Below are 25,220 nucleotides of genomic sequence, written 5' to 3' on the forward strand. Positions count from 1 at the left end.
AAAGTCAAGAAAGTGTCAGCCATTGCATGATTAAAGCCCGGCCTCTTTTTATGTGGGTGATAAAAGGGGGCAGGGTTTTGATTGTTCACTCTCAGGCACTAGTTGCCTTTTTTGGACATGTGCATCACGCACACACACACACACACACACTGGCAGATGCCCCTTGAACTCAGTGGTAAAATATGTTTTTAATGTTTTTTTTCCTCTACAACTACCATTAAATGTTTCAGCCTGTAATTTTTTTGGGGAGGGGGGCAAACTGAGATGCAACAACGTTGCTGTTTCTTGGGCATGTAGGGCAGGAATGCAGCATTTTCAATAACTGCATAAGAGTCTTCCCATTTAAGGCTAATGGATGGAAATGAAAACATAAAGGAGCAAGAGATACAAAGTTTTATGGAACAATACAAAATAATGGTGGCAGCAATTCCTTGTAAGACTGTCTACCGAAAGCCACTATTTACAAGCAAAAGCAAATAAAATAAAAAGCAGCTTTGAACCTATGTCTAATATTAACATTCATCAGTTTCTACAATCTCAGTTCCATTATAAGCTAAATTCTAGAGCTCCAAAACTCATATATATAAAAAAATTCATCTAAAACATATACTTAAAAATAGAATTGATATATTAACAAATGTATGCATAAATCAGATATATAAAGAGCTTCAATATTGAAAAATATTTCATTGCAAAGGCATTTTTTAGATTTCTAAAAAAATACATTAAAAATAATTTTGCTAATTATACCCAGAGAGAGATTTATCACTAGTACAGGTATAAAATCAATACCCACATCAAGTTGATTTTCTTTAAAATAAGAAATATTTATATATGTACATTTTACAACCAGTGTTTTATATAGGAGACTTTTCTACCCAACCTTCAAGTATGCAGCGTCAAATAAATATATAACATTAAATATGTTGTAAGTGTGTTAGCAACACCAGAAATGGAAATTGTTTGCATCTTAAAATTACCAAAATGCTATGCTATGGGGAACTGTATGGCATGGGAAAACGTAAAAATGACAACATTCATTAGTGCTTGTTCCTCAAATGATGAGATATTAAGTTGTGACATTACAACACAAGATCCATTCATTACAACACAAAATGTCATGTGCCAGTAGATAAGGGTGAAGTTTGCATTAAGGTATATGTTTTCCTCACTTGCCCCACCATTACCAGCTTCACCAGATCTGGACTCCTATGAACAGCCAGATTCTTTTTACTTTATAGTCTTTGGTATAAAATGCATGTTTCACAATTTGCCTTTTAAAACATTTGTTGTCCCTATCTCTGCTCAGGAAGTTAACAGGGAATTTACACAAACAGCAATGTTAAATTCCATTAATCTTTAAGCCTTTTTTATACTCTAAATAAAATACTGAAGGAAAAATTAAACCAAGCTGGTATGTGTTTGCTACTATTAAAATCAATAGACCACAAACTAGAGTCACATATGACTCCCTATTTAAATAATGGGAAAACACCACATAGTGGTGCTAGTTAACACACAGAGTCACAGTTAATACCATAAAATTTCTTGTTAGTGTTGATTCCCCTCCTATCTTTAATATCAAATTAAAAGTAAAACAAGAAAATACTTGCTTTAATAATAATTTGTTAAATAATCAATTATTTGTTTTTCTTAATTAAAATAAGACCACAGACTAGCAGAACACTTACTAATGTACTACTTTAGAGCTATTTTGTTTATTACTACAAACTCCTATGGCTGAATTTGCAGGTTCAATAATTACTTTCAGTCTAATTGCTGTACTGGTCACATCACACATTTGATAGCCAGACTGACTTCTTAAGGATTATATTAAATATACTTTAAAAGCATTGGTCTTTAGCAAAAAAAAAAAAGAGAATATTTTGAGATCACATATAGTCTTATTCTGACAATACAAAGATATTAAAATCTGTTTCTTGAGTGCTGATTTGCACAGCAGAAACACCCACAGAAAAAGCAAAGAAAGGACAAAGACTGTCAAAAGCAGCATTAGCAAATATACTTGCTGACTGAACATCCAAAAGCGTTATTTATGACTGACCATTTTTCAAAATTCATATCCAGAGATAGTCACATATTGAAGCAGGGCTCATCGAACAAAAAAAAAAAGGGGGGGGGGGAATGATGGAGGTAATACACACAGTTTTTGACTGACAAGAATGAAAATAGCATTAGAACTATTTCCACAGTACCAGACTGTGCACGTAACTTATTGTTTCAATAGTTCAAAAACATTTAAAAAAAAGACCAATACTCTTGGCTTGGTAGCAGGCTCTCTCGATCCAGCTTTTCAGGATCTTATATGTGGCAGCAAAAGTCACGATTTCTGGCTGGGTTCTTGAATGGTCCTTTGCAGGTGGGCTGGGCTGGGGGCTGCTGTAGTTCTTAAAGGCTTGAGTTGGTGATCTGTCACAGGGATGTTTCAAAACCTGCACTTTGGTGGTAGTACTGTGTGCTGGAATTGCAACGCTTGGAATAGTTGGAGTAGCCAAAGATAGACGGGAGCATTGAATAATCATAGTTTTGCCAGCGTGTGAACATCATTTTTTTAGAATGAGAACCTTTTGCTGAGGACTTCTTGCATTCATTACTTCGATATCTTGGTCTCTTCAAAGAGGCAAGAGGTGTGAATTCTGAAATAGGGTCCTGATCATGGCCTGATGTTTTCTGCCAAAAAATCAAAAGGAATATATGTACGTATATTTAATCATCACAACTGAAGTACCATTATCTAGAAGTGACAGTATGGCCAAATGGCTACAGAATTAACCTTGGACAGCTGTTTGACCATACTAAAGTCAAGGCAGATGGAATGAAGGAGCAATTTCAGTTCATTTTATGTGGCATTAATATTATGGATGATGGGAATAATAAAATCCTCAGCTTGGAGCCATTTTTATACTATATCTTACATGAGATGCTGCATACTCATGACATATTGAAATGAATGAAATTGCAGATAGTTTTCTTCAATGTCAAAAGAGAATAATTATGTGGATATTTTCATGTAAGAATTAACTTGTCCTTCCTAAAACTATAAAGGCAAAACCTCCTGATTTTTGAATTACAGATAGAAAATTCTGGATATTATAATACACACACTTGGAAAATCAATAGTTGGAAAATAGTGCTCCAAGTTCTACCTGTTACAGTGATACCAGATTTGGTCACAGTCCTGAAAGACAGTCCTGAAAGAACAGAAACTCATTTACTCAGGAGTCACAAAGCCTTAATTTGTGTTTTCCTGCAGCTTTGGGGTTCAAGTAGCAAAACTACAGTAACTTTATTTCCCTCAAAGGTTATCCTTTAAATAAAGCATCATGATGGGTAGAGAGTTCCAGAGTGATTTTTATCATTGTAGGACTAGCAGTTGCAGTTACAATCTGAAAAATAATCTTTTTTTTAGCATTTCTTCCATCTGATTGTTCCCATCTCCTGTCTGAGCCATGTGACAATGCTTTATGAGCTATAGTGGATTGCCAGTGACAGATTTATTTTATAGAAAATGCAAATTAATCATTTAGCTTAAATTGTTCCCTCAAATGATAACCAGTTCTATTGAATTGAGGAACATCTACATATATTCATTCTGTGGAATAACCCTTCCCCAAACTAATTTATCTGACATTTTGAATGGATTTTCACCATCAGATAGGCTATTTAATGCTACAGATGTTTTTACTGTATGTTCTATTCCAAAATATGAATACTTTTTTAAAATGAAAAAATTGCCATGCCTATTATCTGATTATTTAGCTTTTCTGCATATTTTATCTTATAACACTAAAAAACAAAAATGTTGCAATTTTTTTTGACATGCTAGGGATATTTTTTCCAAATCTGAATTTCCAGATCCAGATAACTTTTGAATGGAAAAGAATAAGGTCGGGTCATTTTAGAAACTCTGTCTTGGGCTACTAAAGCATTTCAAGTTGTCGCCATCCCTAATTTACAATGTTTAAGGTTGCACAAATATCTGAAGTAGTGATCCACAAAGCATGTTGGGGAAAGTTTCAGCAGCTGTTCCTGACGGTCTAGGGGCAAAGAACATGCACAATTGCTTTGCCCTAGTAGTGATCCCAAAGGCTGGATTATCTGTATGTTAACAGTTGGTGACAGCACTTGAAGAAGCTATAGAAGACTTCCAAGAAGATATGGCTACTTTAAAGCATCAGGAAGAACTGCTTCATTCATGCTAATTTCCTTTGGGAAATTTTCTTCTGAACGTTTCACACAACCTTGGATATGTTTAACTTTCCAAGGGCTTCTTTGCGCATTATAATCTATGCAATACAACATATGTTAAATTGTTCCTCCATTTCTTGTTCCTTGTATATGTATGAAAATATTTCTTAGAGAAATTGATTTATTCTGAATGGCATACTCCTGTGTACCTGTAATGTCAATCCAAGTGCTTTGAAGTCTGCAGTTTTTGCTTATATACATGTCTGGAGATTTAAGATAAATATTGGTACCTCTGAGATTTGTTTCATCATGTTAGGTACAGGCAATGTTACAGATTGACAGCATTCATTTTATATGGAAGTTTTATACAAAATACTTGGGAAAATGTTCTTTGACCCATCTTACACATAGTTATTTGAATACCACATTTAATTAAACTGCAATTGTGCATGCACCCTAACTACAATCAGTGGGGGAAAAATTAGATGGCTTTTCAAATTCTATTTTTTTCAGAATGCATGTAGATACATGCTCCCACACAACATTCTATTACTAAAACTTACCTGTATGGTGAACTAATCAAAAACAGACTATAATACTCAGAATAGAAGACTTAAACTGGGAAAATAAAGCAAAAACTCTGGAGGAAATGGCTTTCTCTTTAAAAATATCACAGCACACTAGTAGAAATTACCTAAGGGTACCACGGTCAATGCTGTTACCTATCAGTGATCTAATTATGTCTCGGAAGCAGAAAGGGTTCCTTCAAGGAGTGGGTCATCGTTGTTCATCAAAGTATTTAGAGTTGATTTATGTTTCAAACTCCTCTGCAAGGATGAGGAAAAACACTGAAACTATACAATCGGTCCAATATGAACATCTTAAGAGGAACATGTAAATAATTGTGTTAGGATAGCTCATATATACAAAAATCTTTAAATCCTGCTGACAGGTTGAGAAAAAATGTCAAGAAATAACTGTTTTATCATACTTAGAATTCAGTGGCTTTATATTCTTTCATAAAATGGTTTTATTTGTAATGGATATTAGTCATGAACATCAGAAGACAGTAACTGATCTGTGTTCAAATGCATAGTGACTTCAGCATTAATTGTCACCGGTCCTGCTGAAATTCGGTCTGACTGAAAATTGTGGCCCTATGCATTGGTTCCCTTTGTAACCAAGACTTTTTTTCTGGAAAGACCTGCGATGATTTTAAATGGAAAGATAATCCCTTGCATGATCATGCAAAAGGCAGAATGAAGACACCCATAGGCCACATGCAGAAAAGTAGTTATAGTTTTATATCCTATTCAGAACTCCAATTTTCAGATTTAATGCTTGCTTTTTATTGTTCTTTTAATCAAAAAGAAAATTTGAATTAAAAGAATAATATTTTGCTTACAGCAAAAGACTAATGTTTGAAGCAAGAAAAATGTTAAGTAGAAATGATGATACATTAATACCCATCTTGTAAAACCAGAATAATTATATATAGCAAGGTAATTGAGATAAATGCATAATAGTCAGAAAAAGATACAAGTTAGAAGAAATTCTAATTATCTTTATGTAATAGTCTAGAATTATCATAGAAAATAGGATTTGGCTAATAATTTACCCGAAGAAAAAGATTCCTCCAAAGCTTTTGCAGCTTCATTGATTTAATAGCCCAGTGCAGTTTGTCATATACACTTTATTAAGACATGGAAACAAAACAGCAAAAGAGCAAAAGGAAAAAAAAGGGGGGGGTCAATCTTCCTCCTTCAAGTTTAGATGTTAAGAATAAATGTTCTTGCTTACCACTCAGAACTGACAAGCAGAGCAACATAAAGACTGTAATGAACTTGGAAAAAAAGATCAGACTTGTACTATCTAAATGGAAAATAAAATTTCTCTGTAAAATTCAGGCCAAACATCAAGTATAGAGATTTTTGATCCTGATTTAGAAGATTAGATAAAAGTTTAGCTTGTGTTTAGGGAAAAAAAGACGCTAGTTTCATCAAATTAGGAAAGATGACATGCAAAGGGAAACTACAGTGAAAGAAACATAATAGTTCTGGGCATACTTTGAAAATGATTTAGCATCAGTAGTTAGAACTTTGGGTGAACCTCAGTATGGCACCTCTCTGCCACCCACTGAAGGAACCCAATTTTCTTATGGCTTCTACAGTAATCTCAAAAAGGCATTCCTGCTATAAGATTTACATTGAGTTTAATAAGAAAATGTCTTAAGACAATAGCATTTTCTCCCATCCCCCAAACAGCTGGAAGTCTGAAAAAAAATCTAGATTCTTTAATAAATAGCAGAGAGATGGCATCCTCATACAAGAGCCAAAATATTTTGAATCATTTTCAAAGTAAGCAAACTCTGAATCCATAAATTTAGACAGACATGTTCATATATTGGCAATCATGGTTCATGATAACAAATGAACAGTGGCATTTAGAAATTTGAATCACATCTATGCTTAGCAATTGTGGTTAATATTTAAATTACTAAAAAAACAGGGATATTCTATTGTATTGTTTATATACAAACAAAGAATACATGCATACAGCTATATATATCATTCACTTGGAAATGAAAAGAAAAAAAATCAGTTAAAATATTGTAATTGTTGTGTAAAGGGAGATGAATTATGACTGATATGTTGCAGTTCTGAATGCACTTTCTAATATCCTCTCAATGATATGACCACGCATGCAGAAAGGCAGGAAAAAAATCACCTTTTGCTCCATTAGAAATTTAGACTGCTTGAAGTCTGAGAAAGCATAAAGATGGTAGACTGCTCAACAGAAAGGCACTGGTGTTTAGTCTGATTTCCCAAGAAGATTGATGGTAGTACCCGTGTACATCATTTTTAGTTTAAAGCAAGGTAGCAGTTATTTAGGAAAAGCAGTATGGAAGACAGGAGTGTATTGAGAGTGGGAAAAGAAGAAACACAAGGAATAAATCTGATTAAATCCCAAAGGCTTACAAAGAAACATTGACAATATAATGCATATAGAAAGGTGCACATTCAAATCATGGAGAAGTCCCTCAACCTTGTACACCAGATACCTGTATGAATATAGTACAACATCCTCATGTTGTATTACTGTAATCCTAATACATTTATTACTCTAATCCTAATACAAAATGGCTCAGCTATACCGCTGCATTCAATAGTTCTTTAGGCAAGTGTGGCATGATACAGACTATTTAAAGAATTACCATGTCAAATGCATGGGAAAGTATATAAATGCTAATAAATCTGATGTCAGATTTTGAGATCAAAATGCCTGGTTTAGCCTTTCCCTTCCTGTCTCTTCCCACTTATGATATTTCAGATTGACTAGAAACTTGGATATTGAACATCATGCTTTGGAATTCACTGTGCTTTATTATTTGAAGGATTTATTCACAATATTGGGCTTTAGAGTGGTCTCAATAACCATGATCTCGAGATTAGATTTCCTGATGTTTTCTCAGCATCTGTGGCTGGCATTTTTAAAAACAAAGTAATTGCTATGCAGACCATGGGCAATGGACCAGGGACTATAGCCAGGACTTCTAATTGACTTTTTGGGCAAACTGGTTTCTGATTGGTGCAGACTGGTGAGGCCTTGTTGGAAACCTGCTCAGTTGCCTGTGGTCTGCATTGTTATTCCAATAAAATCCAAGATAAATGCTTGCTTGAGAATGTCAACAGTATATGCACAAAGGAAGAGAGAATAATGTGTGACTCTGTTTTGGAATGAATTGCTCTGAAGTGGAGATTAGATAAAAGATTAGAAGCAGTAGTTTTTTATCATAATTTGGCATACCACATTATAGATATCTGAAGTTTAGAGTAGATTTGATTTTTTTAAAGGATGATTTAGAAAAGAATTAGATAATCAGGGGAATAGATTTTTATTTGGGTACAATGCCTTTGACTGCAGTGATACTTCTAGTTTTTGAGGTCATGATACACTGATGTCAAATCCATTCAACCCATCATACATTCAGCTCTGCAGGTATGGGCATATCTATGGAGACAATCTGTATGAATAGCTAGAAAGAAGTTGGTTTACACAATTATAGTACAGAACCAAAATGGAAACAAGTTTATAGAACATGAATACATAAAGATATTGTCTCTAGCTTATTTCCTGACAAGCAAAGTAAAACTATATAAACAATTGGATATAATTGGCAGAAAATTGAATATAATATCAAAATAATAAGTTGTTATATCCTTTTAAATTGCATGAAATTAAATATAATCTTTCTAATCTGTGCTGGAAGGATTTTAATTGAATTGGTACATATCTATAATGGTAATGGCAATTTAATCAATTTAATATTTTGAGAAAATTGAAAATTATACAATAGTCATTAATAATTCATAATAATGTAATTTTATTATTCATTTTCCTTGGAAACAAATATATGCTATTTTTTTAGCTGCCAAACTGACTGCAGCAAAACTGAGATGCATTTTTCTTTGCACCAGTAGTAGTTTAAAAAGTAAGAAATAGTAGAAAAATTATTTGAAGAATCTTTTAGTTAAAGTTTGTTTTGTTTACATTTGGTCTCCATGTAACAAGACTGTGACAATACAGTATAACAGTGTAATTCCTAGTAAATTGTATCTATTTATACAAGTTTTTGATATAAATATTGGGTATGGATTTTTACAATTTTGTATCTCTTCTTAAGATTAGAAATTTATATATGCCCTCAAATTATGTGATTGGTTTGTTGTTACTTTTGTCATTTTTTATTTTTCCAAACATATACATTATATTCCAATCATACATAAAATAAACTATGTAAAATATTACAATAATTTACTGTATTCTCAGTGTCTTACTAATTCATTCAATAAAAATGTAAGCAATAAAATCGGAGATATTTAGAAGATATTTAGTTAAATATTTTCTGTAAAAATAAGACAGCTAAATTTTTACCTGCATTCTTTCTGTTGCTGTGGGCCATATATGTTGGCACAGAACTTTTTTGAGTACATCCGGAAGAAGACTAACAATTATAAGCATAATAATGCCCAGCCATGCAGGACCAGTGGACAGCATCTGCAGGAATATGTAGTACATCCTCTGGTAGTTGAGAAATGGCCTAATGAATGAAGAGTAAAATAGTGTCATGAATTAAGGCAATAGAGATTTCAACATGCACGTTTTTATTATTATATGCCATCTCCACTGGTTAGCTCAAAACACAAAATTTTCACTGGATGTTAGTGTTCTGTATGGAGGTAAATAACAAAAATGACAGTATTTTCCATTAATCTGTCTCTTTAATGTACATATTTACATTGGCAATGTAGCCTCTCCCAAGCTAAGAGAAAAATTATTCTGCAAGGGATGTTGGAGAGCCAGTTTGGTTTAGTGGTTATGTAACCAGTCTAAGAGAATTCTAATCCCTCCTTAGGCTGATGTCATGGCCCTGACAAAATCTGATTCCGAGGGGGAGGGGGAGCAGCTGACAGGGAGTGGGAGTGTGGCTCCATTGGCTGTGGAAGAAACTGGGGAAGGGCACAGTCTGGCTGGGCAGAGCAGAGGAGAAGTAGAGCAAGGCAGAGGGAATTCAGAGGAAGATCCAGGCCCACCCCCTCTTCATCCTAGGGCATGCAGGGAGGAATGGAGAAGGGAGCAATGTGAGTTGTGTGGCTTACAGGGAAGGAAAGGGCCCTGATTCCCTTCATTAGCTGTAGGTGGGAACACAGTATTTTAAAAGGGAGTTTGCGCACAGCATCTTGTTGGGAACAAATCATGTATTATCTTGTTTTGTTGAGGCTTATCTGGGTTCCTGGCATCTTCCCAACTGTGTGTATCTGGTTGGCCTTTGAAGTCTGCAATTCCTTATCCTGCCCTGTCCGGTTAATTGCTGCAGCATGGTTTGTGTGAGTTTTTATTTGCAGTTTATATGTACTTGTTTTTGGACTGAATTTCCTCCACTTAAAAGACTGTTCTTGGGATAGTTTTTTCTCCAGCCAAAGGTATTTGGGGGCAAAGTTGGAGGTATTAAAGGGACTTTTCTTACTTATGTGACTGTGTTGCCTTTGTGCCACGCCCCGGGTCATCACAGCTGGATGATTTTGGGCCAGTCATTCTCTCAATCCAACTTACCTCACAATGTTGTTGTTGTGAGGAAATAGCAGGAGAAAGGAGTATTAGATATGTTTTCTGCTTTATTTATAAAAAAATAATATAGGCGGGATTAAAAGAAACCTTTAAAAAAACTTTTGGCTACAATCTAGATAAAGAAAATTAATGCAATACACACACAAACACACACACCAAAAGACTTTGTAGATATTCAATTTTCACCCAAAATAACAACAAGCTATTTTTTTTGTATACAATTTTCCCAAATATATAAACAGGGCTTTACTGAGACTCAACCAGAGATATTAAAAAGTTCTCTCCCAACTAGATTGGGGAGCTAGGGTTAACATCTAGGGCCCTATTAGAGCAAGACAATAACAAGAAAAGGGAGTAGAAGCAATTAGGAGCTAACTTCATGACCGTGTGTGCATACACACACAAACACACATACACAAATGCATCCACATACATACAAACACTAGTTGAATGTAAATAATTGCACACAGGCATTCTATTACCTCAGGATTTGGTGTTTTCTCCTCTCCTGTTTAAGGTGAAACCAGTGAAAAAGATCATCCAATAGTGTGGAATGAGGTATCAACTGAGTATGATAATGATACTCATTTTTATATCTCCACCCTGGGTCATATAAAAGATACCGTAGAGGTTCTGTTCCAGAGTCCGGAGACTATGGGGGCCTAGATACACAATGTGACTCTGGATGTCTGAAACTTTACATGCAGCAGACAAAGGGATTTAAATATAGGTTCACAATGGTTCTTACCAAATGATCCCTCCCCAGAGAAGAGAAAAGACAATGTAGAAAAGTAGTGATCCCCAGATCACAAAGTGGTTGATCCATGTCCAATGGTGAGTATCCAATGCAAGCTGTATAGAAAGATACTACTATCAACATTTCAGGAAAGGAGACTATATAAAAAATAGTTGGTTTGCGATGATCTTAACATGCTGAATCCTGGATTTTTGAGCAATTTATACTTAGCTAATTAAACTGAAGTGTTGAAAGGTACTCCTAAATAATACAATATAGTTATATATAAATTGCATGTTTTATCAACATTTATCAGACTGTTTCATCCACTACATTTTTTGTTCCCATACCATGTATTTTTTTCATTTTCATATCAAATCTATTCCTTCATGAGCCAAAAATACACTTTCTTTCTATGTCATATTCCTCAGAAGCTTCAATTGTAAAATTATTCTTTGTTTACCACTGAGATGGCTATTGATAGTTTCTTCTAAAAGCTTCAAGCATTCAAATCTAATTGGAAGCCAAACACAGAATGGTTCTCAGAAATTCTTTATATAAAGACTGACAAGATGAGGCAGTTTATGTAATTAATTTTGCAGGCTCTTTTTAAAATGTCTTTGAATCACAGCAGTAACAAGTCTCATTATGATCAACCAATGATTTCTAAAAGCTCATCTTCTTAAAGGACTAAGTAAGCTCAGGGAGCTCTGAGAGAATACTATAGCTTTTCGTTTATGAGAGAAAAATCTCTTTTTATTACCTTTTGCATGGCATGAATATCTTTATAAACTTTTATTTTGTTTTCTTTGAGACATTATATTTTCTTAAGTAACATCCAAATCATTTGGATTATAAGAATGTTGTCAAGTTGATGTTTTAGAAAATTATACCTTTAATGTAACGGTGAATACCAACACAGTGAACACCAGTGTTCCAAAGGTCCAGTTTCCAAACATCTATTCAGGAAGGAATAAATAAGTCCTAGGTTAGATATTACAATAAAGAAAAGGTTTTGTTTTAGAACAATGTTGTGTATAGGCAGTCCTAGACTTATGATCATAGTTGGGACCAGAACTGCCCAAGCAAGGAAGTCAAAGGAGTCATGTCTGATTTTATAACGTCTGATGTTTGATAACATGTGATGTTTGATAACATCACACAGTTGTTAAGTGAATCCAGCTTCCCAATTGTTAGAATTCAGTTGGGAAGGTCGCAAATGATGATCACATGACCTCTGGATGCTGCAATCTCCTTAGATGATGCTGGTTGCTAAGCACCTGTATTTTGATCACAGGAACCTGGGGATTCTACAACATGTGTGAGGACTGATAATAAGTCACTTTTTTAATGCTGTTGTAACTTTGAAGAGTCACTAAATAAATGGTTGTAAGTTGAGAAGTACCTGTAATAGACTAATATGATGTTGATACATGGGAATTAAGCATTTAATGCTGGCAACACATCCTGTATACTACTACTGTATTCAGCTTTCTGAGATTGAATCATAATGCTACAATCCATATATAGGTACTCCTCAACTTACAACCATTTGTTTAGTGACTGTTGAAAGTTACAGCAGCACTGCAAAAAGTGACATGACCAGTTTTTAACATGACGGTTGCCCCATGGATATGTAATTGGTTATTTAGGCACTTGAGAACTGACATGTATTTATGACAGTTACATTGTCCCAGAGATATGCGGTAACTCTTCGTAGCTGGCTTCCAATAAGCAAGATTAACGGGAGAAGCCAGGTTTGCTTAATGACTGCATGATTTACTCAACAACTGCAGTGATTCACTTGTGGCAAAAAGGGTTGTACAATGTGGCACAATTCACTTAACAGCTGTCTTGCTTAGCAATACAAATTTTGGGCTCCATTGTTGTTGTTAAGTCGAGGACTACTTGTAAAAGCCAGAAGTCTCAGCAAGTACCAAAATAAGGAAATAGAAACTAAAAAGAATTATTGTCTGCCCAACAGACATACAATCATAAGTGAACCTGGAATGCTGGGCATGGGTGTTGAGTATGGGGTAGAACAGTGATGGCGAACCTTTTTGTTGTGGTGTGCCGAAAGTGCATGTGCCAGCACCCATAATGCAATGCACCCCCCCCTGCCTATGCATGCACAACCCCCCACCCCCTTACCTGCACTGCACATGTGCGCACCTGATTTTCGGCCCGTTTGAGGCATTTTTCACCCTCCCGAGGCTGCAGAGGCTTCCCTTGAGCCTTTGGGAGGGTGAAAAAGGCCTCAAATGGGCCAAAAATCAGCAGGGAGGCACGCACACACACAGTGCAGGTAACTTTGGCTAGGGCTCGCGTGTCCGGAGAAATGGCTCTGCATGTCACCTGTGGCACATGTGCCATAGGTTCGCCATCATGCGGGTAGAAGATATGCAGGTATAAAACAGAATGGCTGGAATTGGAAGTTTCCAGTGTGATATAAATAAACATAGTGTTTCAATATTACATTATCTGACACTTTCATTATATCTAAAATACATTTTATGATTCACACAATTTTCTGCCATGCATTTATTAGGAGGAAGTTGGATTGAAAAGGCTGTCTATTAAAGGAAATAGCAAATGTTATTTTAATTGGATAGTACATAAATTATAATGTAAAAAGATTTAAATCCTATGCATGCTTATCAAGAAATAAATCTAATAGAATAAAAAAACCCTTAGATCCTGCATAAGATTTCTCTGTTAATATCAAATGTAAAACAAAACAAAACAAAAATCATCCTTATCATTGCTGGTCTGATTGGTATCACATTTCTATCTCTTTTTTCATGACTTACTCATCTACTTTCTAGTAAAAGTAATTTGGAAATAATCCATAATACCAATAAAGTAACTTTAGCTACCAAATGACAGATCCAGAGATGTGTAACTCCACTTGCAGAATAATTAGAAAAATGTTACAATCTATTCTCCCTCTTGCAGACAACTTCCCACTCATGAGAGATGAACAACCCTCAGAGGTTATAGTGAAAGAATTATACTTAAAAAAGGATGCAATATTTCTAATTTTCCTCTTAAACAAATAAGTTTTAAAATGATGACTACATTTTGGCTATTAGATATCATGTATCAGTGTATTCCAAAACTTTGCATCGAATAGTAATCAGAATTAGAGATAAACAAATAATAGGATTCAGTTGTGAAATCCACAAGAAGGGATTTTTTCTTCTTCTGAATAAGCAGAATGAGATGAATCATGTACCAGGTTTGTCAAAGTTCCCCTGGTACATGATGGAATTAGGAGAACTAGACTCTTTTCAGTCAGACCAGAGTTTGGGACTGAGACAGAATTGATTGAGCATATGGATGGTCTCTGACAGGAGACGGATGGAAGTAGTGCATCCATCCTGACTCTTCTTGACCTCACAGCAGCATTCAATACCATCAGTATTCTTAGTATTCATAGTATTCTTTTCGGATGGCTTTGGGAACTGGGGGTAGGCAGCACTGTGTTGTGCTGGTTCTTCTTTTTCTCATGACAGTTCCAGTTGATACTGATAGCTTTGTAGAATGCCTCAGGGCTGTGTTCTTTCTCCCATTCTGTTTAAGATTTACATCCAGGTCATCACTCTAGGCGTTGGGGTAGAGATATAAAGCTGGGTATCATCTGCATACTAATGATATCTTACCCCAAACCAATGGATCACTTTACCACTGGATGAGGTGATCCATCTGTTTGGGGTGAGATATCATTAGTATGCAGATGATACCTTGTTTTATATCTCTAACTCCCAAGATGATGCTGTAGATGCCCTATCCCAGTGTCTGGATGATTTTTGGGACTGGATGATACAAAATGGGTTCCCACTCAACCCTAGCAAGATGAAGTGGCTGTGGGTATTTGGACTCCCTAGAAACTAGGTTGGGTATTTGGACTCCCTAGAAACTAGGTTGTTCCATCTCTGGTTCTGGATTGCCCCAAGTAGACCTGGTGCACAGTCTACAGGTCTCTTGGACTTGTTGTTCCTGCTCAAAGAGCAGGTGCTCATCCTGGCTAGGAAGACCTTTGCACATCTTCAGGTTGTGCACCAATTGAGCTCATACCTGGACCAGGAGGCTCTACTCACAGTAACTCTCACCATAATAACCTCCAGTTTGAACTATGATAACATGCTTCTACATGGGTTGCCCTTGAAGATCATTTAGTAACTCCAACTGGTGCAGAATGGAGCTGCACAGGAAGTAAATAGTGCCAGATATATGGCAAATGTAACACCACTCCTGCGTGAGCTGCACTGGTTACCAGTGTGGTGCAATGCAAAGTGCTGGTAATCATAATAAAGCCCTGCATGGCTTGGGACACAAAGGTAACCAAATAAACTGCATTTGCATTATGTAGATAATCCCACTGTCCAATTATACAAGGTTAAAATATGGAGAAAGGATGTTGAAAAAATAACTAATAACTAAAGTAGCATATTATTATTATTAAACGGATTTCAATAGATAAGCATGGAACTTAGACATGCTCTATGCAATTATTTGAAGAAGCTATCTCTTTGCATGGAGGAGAAAGAAAAGCAAGCACTTGTGTGGGATCCAAGAGAGACAAGAGTCATTTCTGGAAACTGTTTTGGCTATTTATCTTTTCTAGAATAAATTTAAGTGTCTAGGATAGCAGGAAATAATAAGCGAGCACAAAACAGAAAGCCTGTAACTCTGCTATGACAAAAAAGTGCCAGAAGAATAGACTTTTAGATTTAGATTTAAAACAAGAAGGAGAAAAAGATGAAAAATAACAAAGCAGGTGGAAGGGTTAGGGTTAACTGAATTCACATCTTGTCAATAATAAGAATGCAACAGAAGACGGAAAATACACATTTTGAAATAACAAATTCTAAGGTGAAGAATTTTCAGTCCTCAAAAATTTCGTTATAAACTTAAAATATAGCATTGTTTGTTAGAGCTATAGCTCACAGTCCTGTGTTTAATGACAAGCGGTCACCCTTCATCATAGAGATGGTCGAATAGAGTAGAAGAAAGGAAAAGGTAGCATCAGGTATGACTGGTTGGAGCCCTGTCCACTCTTGTCATGGAAATCCCAACAATTATCATCAATCTAGAAGTTATGAACAGGGACAAAATATTGATATTTCTGATTTTTGGACTTGGCTTGTGTGGAAAAGCAGAAAAGGGAAATAGAGCATCTATACAAAATGGATATCCACAAAACTTTATCAAAAAGTCCCTGACTACTCAACCCAACACAAACTCTAAAAAGAATTGCACTGCCATACATCAAGAATATCTCAGAATAGACAACAGGCTACTATAACCACGTGGAATCAGCATGGTACACAAGCCAACTAAAGCCCTTCAAAGAATCCTAAGCAGACCAAAAGACTGAACAACCCCAGAAGAAAAAACAGGAGTAATCTACAACATACAATGTAAGGACTGCAAAAATCACTATGTAGGACAAATAGGCAGAAGACTGGCAGAACACATCCATGAACACCAACTACTAGTCAGAAGACATGATGAAAATTCTTTAATTCTTTAATTTCACATCATAGATTTAACCATAGACCATCCTAGACCAAGCCAAGTCCAAAAATGTCAGGGAATTTCTAGAAGCCTGGAACTCTGACAAATCAGCCATTAATAGATACATAGACATTAAGAACATCTGGAGACAATGCAAAAGAGACTATCATACAGCCCAAAAAGAAACAAAAAGACCTAAGCATCTCTCCACCAGCAATCAGCACCCAGATCAGCATAGATTAACTCCAAAGTTAACATTAGATCAGCAATCAAGTAAACAATACCCAATCAACAATCTGCCAAAGAAGCCAACAGCAAATAGCCCAATCGAAGAATCTCTAAGACCACCCTCACCCACACTGACAGGCAAGCCATTAGAATATAAACTGGCAACAAACTGCACTCCTTACTAGCACTGATGATGTTAACCTAGTTTGGGTAATAAAATGCCTGCAACAAAACAAGCAAGCTCAGAGAGCACCAAGGACCCTAAATGTCTATGGAGATTCTCAATCATCCAGATCACTGTTGTTCCAAAGATGCTACCCAAAAGGCAACTAGACTTTCTTTTTTTCGTTGAAGACATTTCGCTTCTCATCCAACAAGCTTCTTCAGAAGCAAAATCTTCATGGTAAACAACACGAAGTCTAGTTGGCCTTTTGCAAAGCACCTTTGGACAATTATGAGTCTAGTTGAACCAGGATGACTTAGCCACAACGACTCATACTTTAACCAACAATTGGTTGGATGGACTACTGCGATGCAATCGGCTGGAACACAATGGAGCAGCTACCTTATTGGCATATACTATCAATATATACCAACAGCATAAAATTCTGGACCAAATTCAAAGTGCTAGTTGTTATATCCTTAAAAACCTTACATTAGCACATTTATCAGACAACTCCTTGTAGAATCCAATCTAGCTGCCTTGGTTCATCATTGTGATGTGTCCTGCTGGGAATTCCCCAATTTTCTGGGGTACATTGGCCTGTCAACAGAATTTCTCAGTAATATCCTGTAACTAACCCCCAACCCTACCAGTTTTATGCAGTACCACCCTGGCTTTTCACAAGCAGGTACAATCTTATTCCACTATGTCTTGGCCCATGCCAATGTTTCATTAGTTTTATTTTATTGTTTTTGTTGTATGGCTCAGCACCCAGAGAACTGTGGGAGTGAGTGGCTTGGAAATAGACAGACAGACAGACAGATAATAAGCAAGCAAGCCTGTCTCATGAGAAATTGTATCATGAGAATTCTGATGCAACTGTAACTCCATATAGCTATGGTAATGAGAGCAGAACAAACTATGTACACAGAGAGAAACATACTTAATTGTTGAACAGAATTTTCAAAAATTTGTACCTAGAATGGAACTATCTATCTATTAAGTACATTTATATGGTTACCCATATAACCAGTGAAACTCTGACAGTGTACAAAGGCAATGTGGAAGTGATCTGGAATTTTTTTTTTTGTTTACTTTATCTCACAGGGATCCAACTACATTTGAAATAAAATAAAAATTACACAGCCAACATATAAAGTCATATTTTCCTAAAAGTAGCTAGCAAGTCTAAAAACAAATATATCTCCAACAAACATTTGGAAAATGCTTAATTTAAATAGAAAGCCAGCTTATGGTAAAAGAAAAAAGATTTGTATTTTTGCTCCATGAGAAAAAACTTGACAGAGGAGACTACCTGCGAAGATTCTTTTTCTACAGGAACTGTCTTTAACTCCTGAAAATGTGGAATGGTAGAGAGTAGTCTTGGAGTGTGATCTTTAGCATTAAGGCAGGTTCACACAGCAAGTATGATAGAACAGATCAGAGTCTTTGGAACAGAAGCCCTGATGAAGTGTGGTTTAAATGTAGAGCGTCAAAAGTTGCCTAGATGGTTTAACTTTGTGAATTATTTTAATTCATCTGTAGCAATGATCTACACTTACTTTATGTTTCTTGTGGCTTTACTAATTGTTTATTTTTCCCCCAAACTACCTACATTATTTTCCTAATTCTCTTACCTAGTTGAAATTCAGCCACATTTATGTGGGTGTGGGTGTGTTAACAGTAACTATTCTAATGTAATTAAATTATACAAACATGAACATTAGCTGAGCAGAAATAAAGTAAACAAAAAAAGCAAGATTTTTTTTAAAAATCCCATACAATTCTTTTATTTTTCAAAAGTAAATTAACTTTTTATTATTATTTTGGCACAGCATATAGGAGGCAAAAAAGAAAAAAATGTGATTTATTTTTTTAAGGAATATTTGAATGCAATAGAGAAAAACACACATCATGACAAAACCACAGCAGTCTTACCATGTGAGTGTTGACTGTCATTAGCTGAAGACAGAAAGAGAAGAAAGGAAGAAGAAAAGAAAAAAGCAAGACACAAATAAAACAAACTGCAAAATGTTAATGTGCAAATAAAAGCAGAAGGACTTTAAAATATGTTTTAAATTATGTACGTAACAAAATGTACAAATAGAATTTTATTTAAATGTATATACTTTGTTCTTTTCAAACTAACTATGCTACTTAACTATATAATATCTATTTTTAAAGTGGAAGATATAACGTATCACATATTGAAAATAGCTTAAATAAAGTTGTATAAATGTTTCAAGTGACAGGTATCCCAATTAACTCCTATCATTTGTTTGATTAAAAAAAATATTACTGGCCCTTAATAGAATTTAGCCAGTAACTTTTAAACATATAAATCAACACCTTTAGTTTTCCCACAGACAAATTAGTTTTAAAGGATTAAAAAGATAAAAATGACATATACTGATAATCTAGGATTCTTGGCTTTCTGTGTATATGTGAAGGAAGAGAATTCACTCCTCTGTTCAAGGGACAAAACTAGAAAGTGACGGCTTTTTGTTGGTTCCACACCTAAAATTCAGTCTAGAATTTGATAGAATTCTGGGTAATTTTCTTTACAAATATAATCAATTGATGGAGCCTTATTTCAATCATCATCATCATCATCTGTCTAGAAGCCACCTGCCTGTTTCATTTGGCAGGGACTTGATAGAACTAAAGAGTACAAAGCCTACTGTTCTGAGAATGGACTTTTAGAATAAAACACATTTTAGAATATTCCCTTTCTCCTTTGGACCATGCCAATCTGGCCATAATGGAAATACTATGATTTATAAATGGTTCGTGATGTTCTGATAAATAGATCTGATTTGAGTACTCTCAGAGCTGAACTTCTGAAGAGGAATGTCAGGGATACATCAAAATAAAATAATCTACAGGAAATACAATCCCAAGGCTTTAAGGGTAAATTGTACTCTGAACTCAGCATAACAAGTTCAAATGTTAACACTCCTGCCAGCTTTCCATTTTAAAAATTGCCTATTATAACAACCAGAGCAGAATTAGGAAACTTAGAATTACATTTAATGAGAAAGAAAACCCATAATCATATTTAAGCTTCCTGGTGTTTTTTTTTTTCAGAATACTTCATTCAATCTGTAGACATTGCTTTAGCATACAGACGGTTTAGTTTCAATTCTGTAATTTCTCTAATATGTTTTTTTTTAACTCCTGCCTGAATCCTTAGAGAATAATGCCAGCATAAATATAACCAAAGAGAAACCATTTCATTTATTTCCTCTAAAACAGCTTCCAAAACATTAGATACAAACCTGCCCATTGCTGGTCATAGTTGAATTGTCAAACAAGAAATAGGCACCAAAGAAAAAGACGACAGCATCAAACACTCCCAAGAATGTCCAGTAAATGAATACTTGCCATCGAAGGTGAGCATTCTTGGCAACATCCCTGAATAATAACATATGTTACTCATTTTTTTTACATTTTAAATAAAGAAAAATAAATGTTTTTATTACAAAAAGAATACTGTACTATTTCTATGGATTTTATGAAAGCCAGAGGGTTTTTTTTTAAAACCTTGCTAGCTTTAGGATATGTGACTTCACTTCCCAGAAATTCTCCAGGCAGCAAGTATTTCTATGCTATGTTTCAGTCTCTATGTATCTTCTATTGAGCCTTAAACCAGGATTTCCACTATAAGTGTTTCACTTCAACTTTTATAATTCCCTTCTAGGAAGAATTAAGGGAATTAAAGATCACTTTATCTGCATGGGAATCAAGATGAACACGGCTGTCCTAAATTCTTTCTTATAGGAAGACTCAAGATATATCCAATACACGATTTACTTTATTTTAAGAGAGCCAGTTTACTTGCGATACCAGGTGGAGACCGTGAGTTCAAGTCCGGCCTTAGCACAAAGCTAATTGGGTGAACTTGTGATCAACTCTTAGCCATAGGAAACAGTAACCAACTACTTTCAAAATCTTGCCAATAAAATTTCAGGGACCAGACCAGACAGTCTGCAGGAGTCAAAAATACTCCAAAGGATGTACACAAGTAATAAAACACAACACTAGAGGTCCCCAGAACACTGCTTCATTTCAATGAACTTTTTTTTTTTTAAGTAGATGCAAATTACACACAACATGCATACTTGGATATTTGTTCCCAAGTTATTTTTGTAAATATTAATTATTGTATATTACTGAAATTATTTATTCATCAGTGATTCCATTGATAAATCCTATATCACAGAGTTTAGCTGAGAAACTGTGACAATGCTTAGACTACAACTATGTTTTGTGTTTAAGCAAATTTGAACTCAACTGTTTTTCAATTATAAACAATAATTATTACTGGGTATGCAGGCTGTAATTTTTAGCTATCTGTTTTGATTAATAAAACCTCAACAAAGTTCCTGTGTTGTTTTCCTGCTGGGAATATTTAACATATGCACACAATAAATTTCACTAACATAACATCCCTTGCTACAACACTCTAGCCTATCCTTCAGAAATAGAATATGAATTAACTGGTCTCATCTGCCTATTGAAACAATGAGCATATACCTGTATAGTATAGGGTTTCTCTTGAGTGTCTCAGAACTCACATGTTGTTCCATTAGACTATATAACAAAATAGGAAGTGAAGTAAAGCTGATATTATACAGAGTAAGATACGCAGTATCATATAAAGGCTGTAGACAAAAAAAAAACAGATTAGGTTTTTTTAAGTAAAATATTGTCATAAAAGAAATGGAAAACTACCAATTAGCAAATATTATATTACTACTATCCTAGTTAATGAATGTTATAACCTATATTTATCATTGTAACCATACTCTTCAATTCAGCCAACTTTAAATCATATGCTACTCCTGAATAATCTCCTCTAAATTATATTGAATTGGCTGTGGACAAACAAATAAGTATAAAAAAAGCAAAATCCAATTAATGATAAGCATTCCTATTACAATAGAAATCACTAAAGAATATATTTCTTATCCATTGAAACAAATATGATTGTAAAATGATTAGCTTTGGCTATTTCAGGCATAAAGTTGGTTTTGTGCTTCGTGCAGCAATCACTACTTGATAACAAAAACTTGCAAAATCATTGTGGATTATTGCTTCATATCTCACATAAATAGAAGAGTAACAAAAACAATGGTTTGTGACAATTGGGGACAAAAATAAGCATGGATGATCTTGCAGCATTGCTGACAAGTCTTCTGTACCTTACAAAAATAAAAAATGTTGAAGATTTATTATCTTTCATAAGCTTAATCGTACATAAGCTTAAGAATCTGTGACCTTCACTGCAAATTTGCATACTTTAAGTAGTAAAGATTATTACTACTTACAGTATATTACAAGGAATCAAAAAATAAAAAAACATAGGTAAAAGACTAGATTAGAAGATGTGTCCACACATTAAATTCAAGAAATAGTCACCAATTTAGGAGATTCAAATGTCTACATGTTCCTTTCTGGTTTTTCAGCAGAAAAAAAAATAAAAAAGTAGATTGTCTGCTATGCTATGTCTATACAAATGTGGAATCCTTCCAAACTTATATTAAATATAATTTCAGTGTTTCCATTGATATCCATCCACTGCTATCAGGAATTAATGCAAGATACATTATCCAAAAAGCCCCAACTGGAAAAAAGCTAACAGTTTTCATTCAACTCTATAATGAAGAAGAAAAACTGACTGGAATAAATAAAATACTATAAAAGCACAATTTATGTTAGTTCATAAAATGAAAGGTGTTCTCAGATACCTGTTGTGAAAATCCACAGAAGAATTGGTATAAAAACTGAGGAAAAATGAAGCAGACATTCTGGAAGACAAGAGTAATAGATATTGCACAAATGATCACAAACAAAGTGGTAGCAATGCAATCAAATATTTAAGTTTGATCAACTATATATGTTAGTTTTTAATAAGACATTACATCAATATCCTTTTTAATGCATTTTTCAGTAATATATGGGTATTCAATTCAACTGCAGGCCAGTACAAGCAGAGTACATTGTATTCTCAGAATTCTCATACATTGGACAGAACGAATATCTATAAGAAACAAACCGTGACAAATGAAAATATAAAGATGTACTTCTTGCTCCAGACTGTCAACTGGATGTCACCTAGATGGTAGGTGGGTAGGTAGGTAGTTTCTAATGAATATTTTCACAGTGCAAGCTCAGTGTATGTCCTAAATAATAAAGCAATGCCATCATAAAGATATCTGTTCAGTATCTTACTTTTTTGCACTTTTTTCTTGTACTTGAGGTGCTGTCTCTGTTTTTTCACAGTTCTCTTATTTTATCTCCTGCACTACTAATTGCTTTGCATGCGACTAAAGAGGAAATTATTACATTTTTTCTCTTTTAAATATTACAGTCATGTCAGCTTCTGGGTTGAGAAGATTAGCTGGTGGCATCACCATTGCTCAGGGGACACCCAGTTGGGTCTCCTTTCATGTACCTATTAAGCTTCCCACCAAAGTGGTGTCCATCCCTCTACTCATGGTTGTCCCCTTTCAAATTGCTGGTCTGCAGGAGCTGAAGTGAGTGATGGGAGCTCACCCTGCCCCATGGCAGCAACTGGGTCTCAACTGTGAGCCTGCTGATCTTCAGTCCAGTGTCCTAACCTTCTGAACCACTGTGCTCCCTTTTTCTATTTTAAAAGTGGAGTTAATTTTGTCTGTACATTGTGAAAGTGATATAACACTCAAAACAGAAGGGGGTGATTCCATCGTCACATACAGGGTAGTAGATGGTGCTATAGAATGCGTTCCATTTTAATCAGCTTCTTTTACTTTTACAACTTTTCCCACTTCAAAATAAGGCGTACTGGCTATGGGATACCTTTACACCTTTTAATATTGGAGTTATTAGGTGGACATTAGGTAAAAGTATCCCACTGGAAGACAGGCAATGACAATATGTAAAAACTACACCAAGGCAGGAAGAAAGTGTCATTGAGAGAAGAACCAGTAGGTTGATGGGAGAGGAAGTTTGGAGACTTCCAACATTTCACCTAATGGACTCAGTCCTGACATAACAGTATTATTTTTTGTTTCCAACGTCTGTATATTGCAATGAACTTCTGGGAACTAAGGAAAGAGAATGGTGGTTTGCAGAATATTGCAGGTTTAGAACATCATCATATTTAATTTTTAAATATGGAGACAGGTTACCCAAGGAACTGACACCTCCCTACCCGGTTAGGCAGAGAAGGTATGTTACAGACTCTGTCAGTTAAAGAATTTCAGCTGGCAGGATCCAGGAAGAGGCCCCTCTGTGCTCCTGCTGGGTCTCTTGAATAACCCCTCTAGAGGTGAGGCAGTCCCCACTCTCCTGGCCTTTCAAAGGAATTTGAAGATCTGGCTCTAACAATTCCCATGGGGCTCACTGAGCAGCATGCAACCCTGGATTTGGTTAGTGCCTTGATCCTGCCTCTTAACTTCTAACTTAACTTCTAACTGCTTATCCTTGGTTTTTAATCTATCTCCTTTTATTGATGTAATGTATTTTATATAGTTTTAGGCTTTTAGGCTTTTAACAGTACGCTCCCCAGAGTCATTCTGAGGGTAAGATGGATGATACTTAAATTTGACGAATAAATTTCAACATATTCTTTCATTCTCAAGAAAATGGGAAAGGATTTCCCCACTGCATCAAAGGTCAGTTTGCAAGAGGATTAAAAACTCAAATACAGGAGGTGCTAAAGTATGTCTAGCCAGTAGCGAAATCTAGGATATCATCCTGTTTACATTTCAATATGCAGTACAGATTTGTTGGGTTCTGAATGGCTGCAAAGGGCTTGATATTATCAATTTGCCCTTGAAAAGAAAGACAAGGAAAAGGCTAGGAAAAGAAAGATTAGGAGAACCCAAACAATTTTGTGTGTGTGTGTGTGTGTGTGTGTGTGTGTGTGTGTGTGTGTGTGTAAGGGAAAGGAAGATAAATGATACAGAAACAAGGACATAGTATGCATCTAATAAACTACTTAATGCTTAGAAGGCGTCCCTGTTATCTGGAGAAGGAGGATAATATAGAACCAAATATATTTCTGTCAATCAATTGCTACACTAGACCATATTGATTAGATGAGCTATTTACAGATCAATCATGGGAATACATATTGCTACTTTGGCCATGCTGGTTCAAATGGATATTAAAACCAATATTCAATTCAAAGTAGAAGTTTGTCATTTTCTATGAGATGGAAGGACATACAAATTTGATAAATAATTAAAT

At 35.2% G+C, this 25,220-nt stretch overlaps 1 protein-coding gene across 10 annotated transcripts in view; it reads right to left on the bottom strand.

Moving 5' to 3' along the window:
* Nucleotides 1–25,220, bottom strand: part of ATP11A (ATPase phospholipid transporting 11A) — a 112,499-nt gene continuing 87,279 nt past the window's right edge. The window contains exons 23-31 of one of the 10 annotated variants that reach the window (XM_087938551.1): nt 22,736–22,795; nt 21,522–21,649; nt 20,264–20,399; nt 18,924–18,947; nt 11,968–12,033; nt 11,087–11,190; nt 9,145–9,310; nt 4,904–5,036; nt 379–2,691 (exon numbers count right to left, since the gene is read on the bottom strand). In XM_087938551.1, the coding sequence (XP_087794677.1) occupies nt 4,947–5,036; nt 9,145–9,310; nt 11,087–11,190; nt 11,968–12,033; nt 18,924–18,947; nt 20,264–20,399; nt 21,522–21,649; nt 22,736–22,795 (774 nt within the window). In that variant the 3' untranslated portion in view covers nt 379–2,691; nt 4,904–4,946. Of the gene's footprint in view, nt 2,692–4,418; nt 4,473–4,903; nt 5,037–6,936; nt 7,026–9,144; nt 9,311–11,086; nt 11,191–11,967; nt 12,034–18,923; nt 18,948–20,263; nt 20,400–21,521; nt 21,650–22,735; nt 22,796–25,220 lie in introns of those variants that run through there. The other 9 variants (XM_087938552.1, XM_087938555.1, XM_087938556.1 and 6 more) reach the window with 9 other exon arrangements.

Source organism: Pseudonaja textilis, chromosome 8 (assembly GCF_049901715.1).
Source record: "Pseudonaja textilis isolate UNSWEBS1 chromosome 8, rPseTex1.2, whole genome shotgun sequence".
Classification (NCBI taxonomy): Eukaryota; Metazoa; Chordata; class Lepidosauria; order Squamata; family Elapidae; genus Pseudonaja; species Pseudonaja textilis.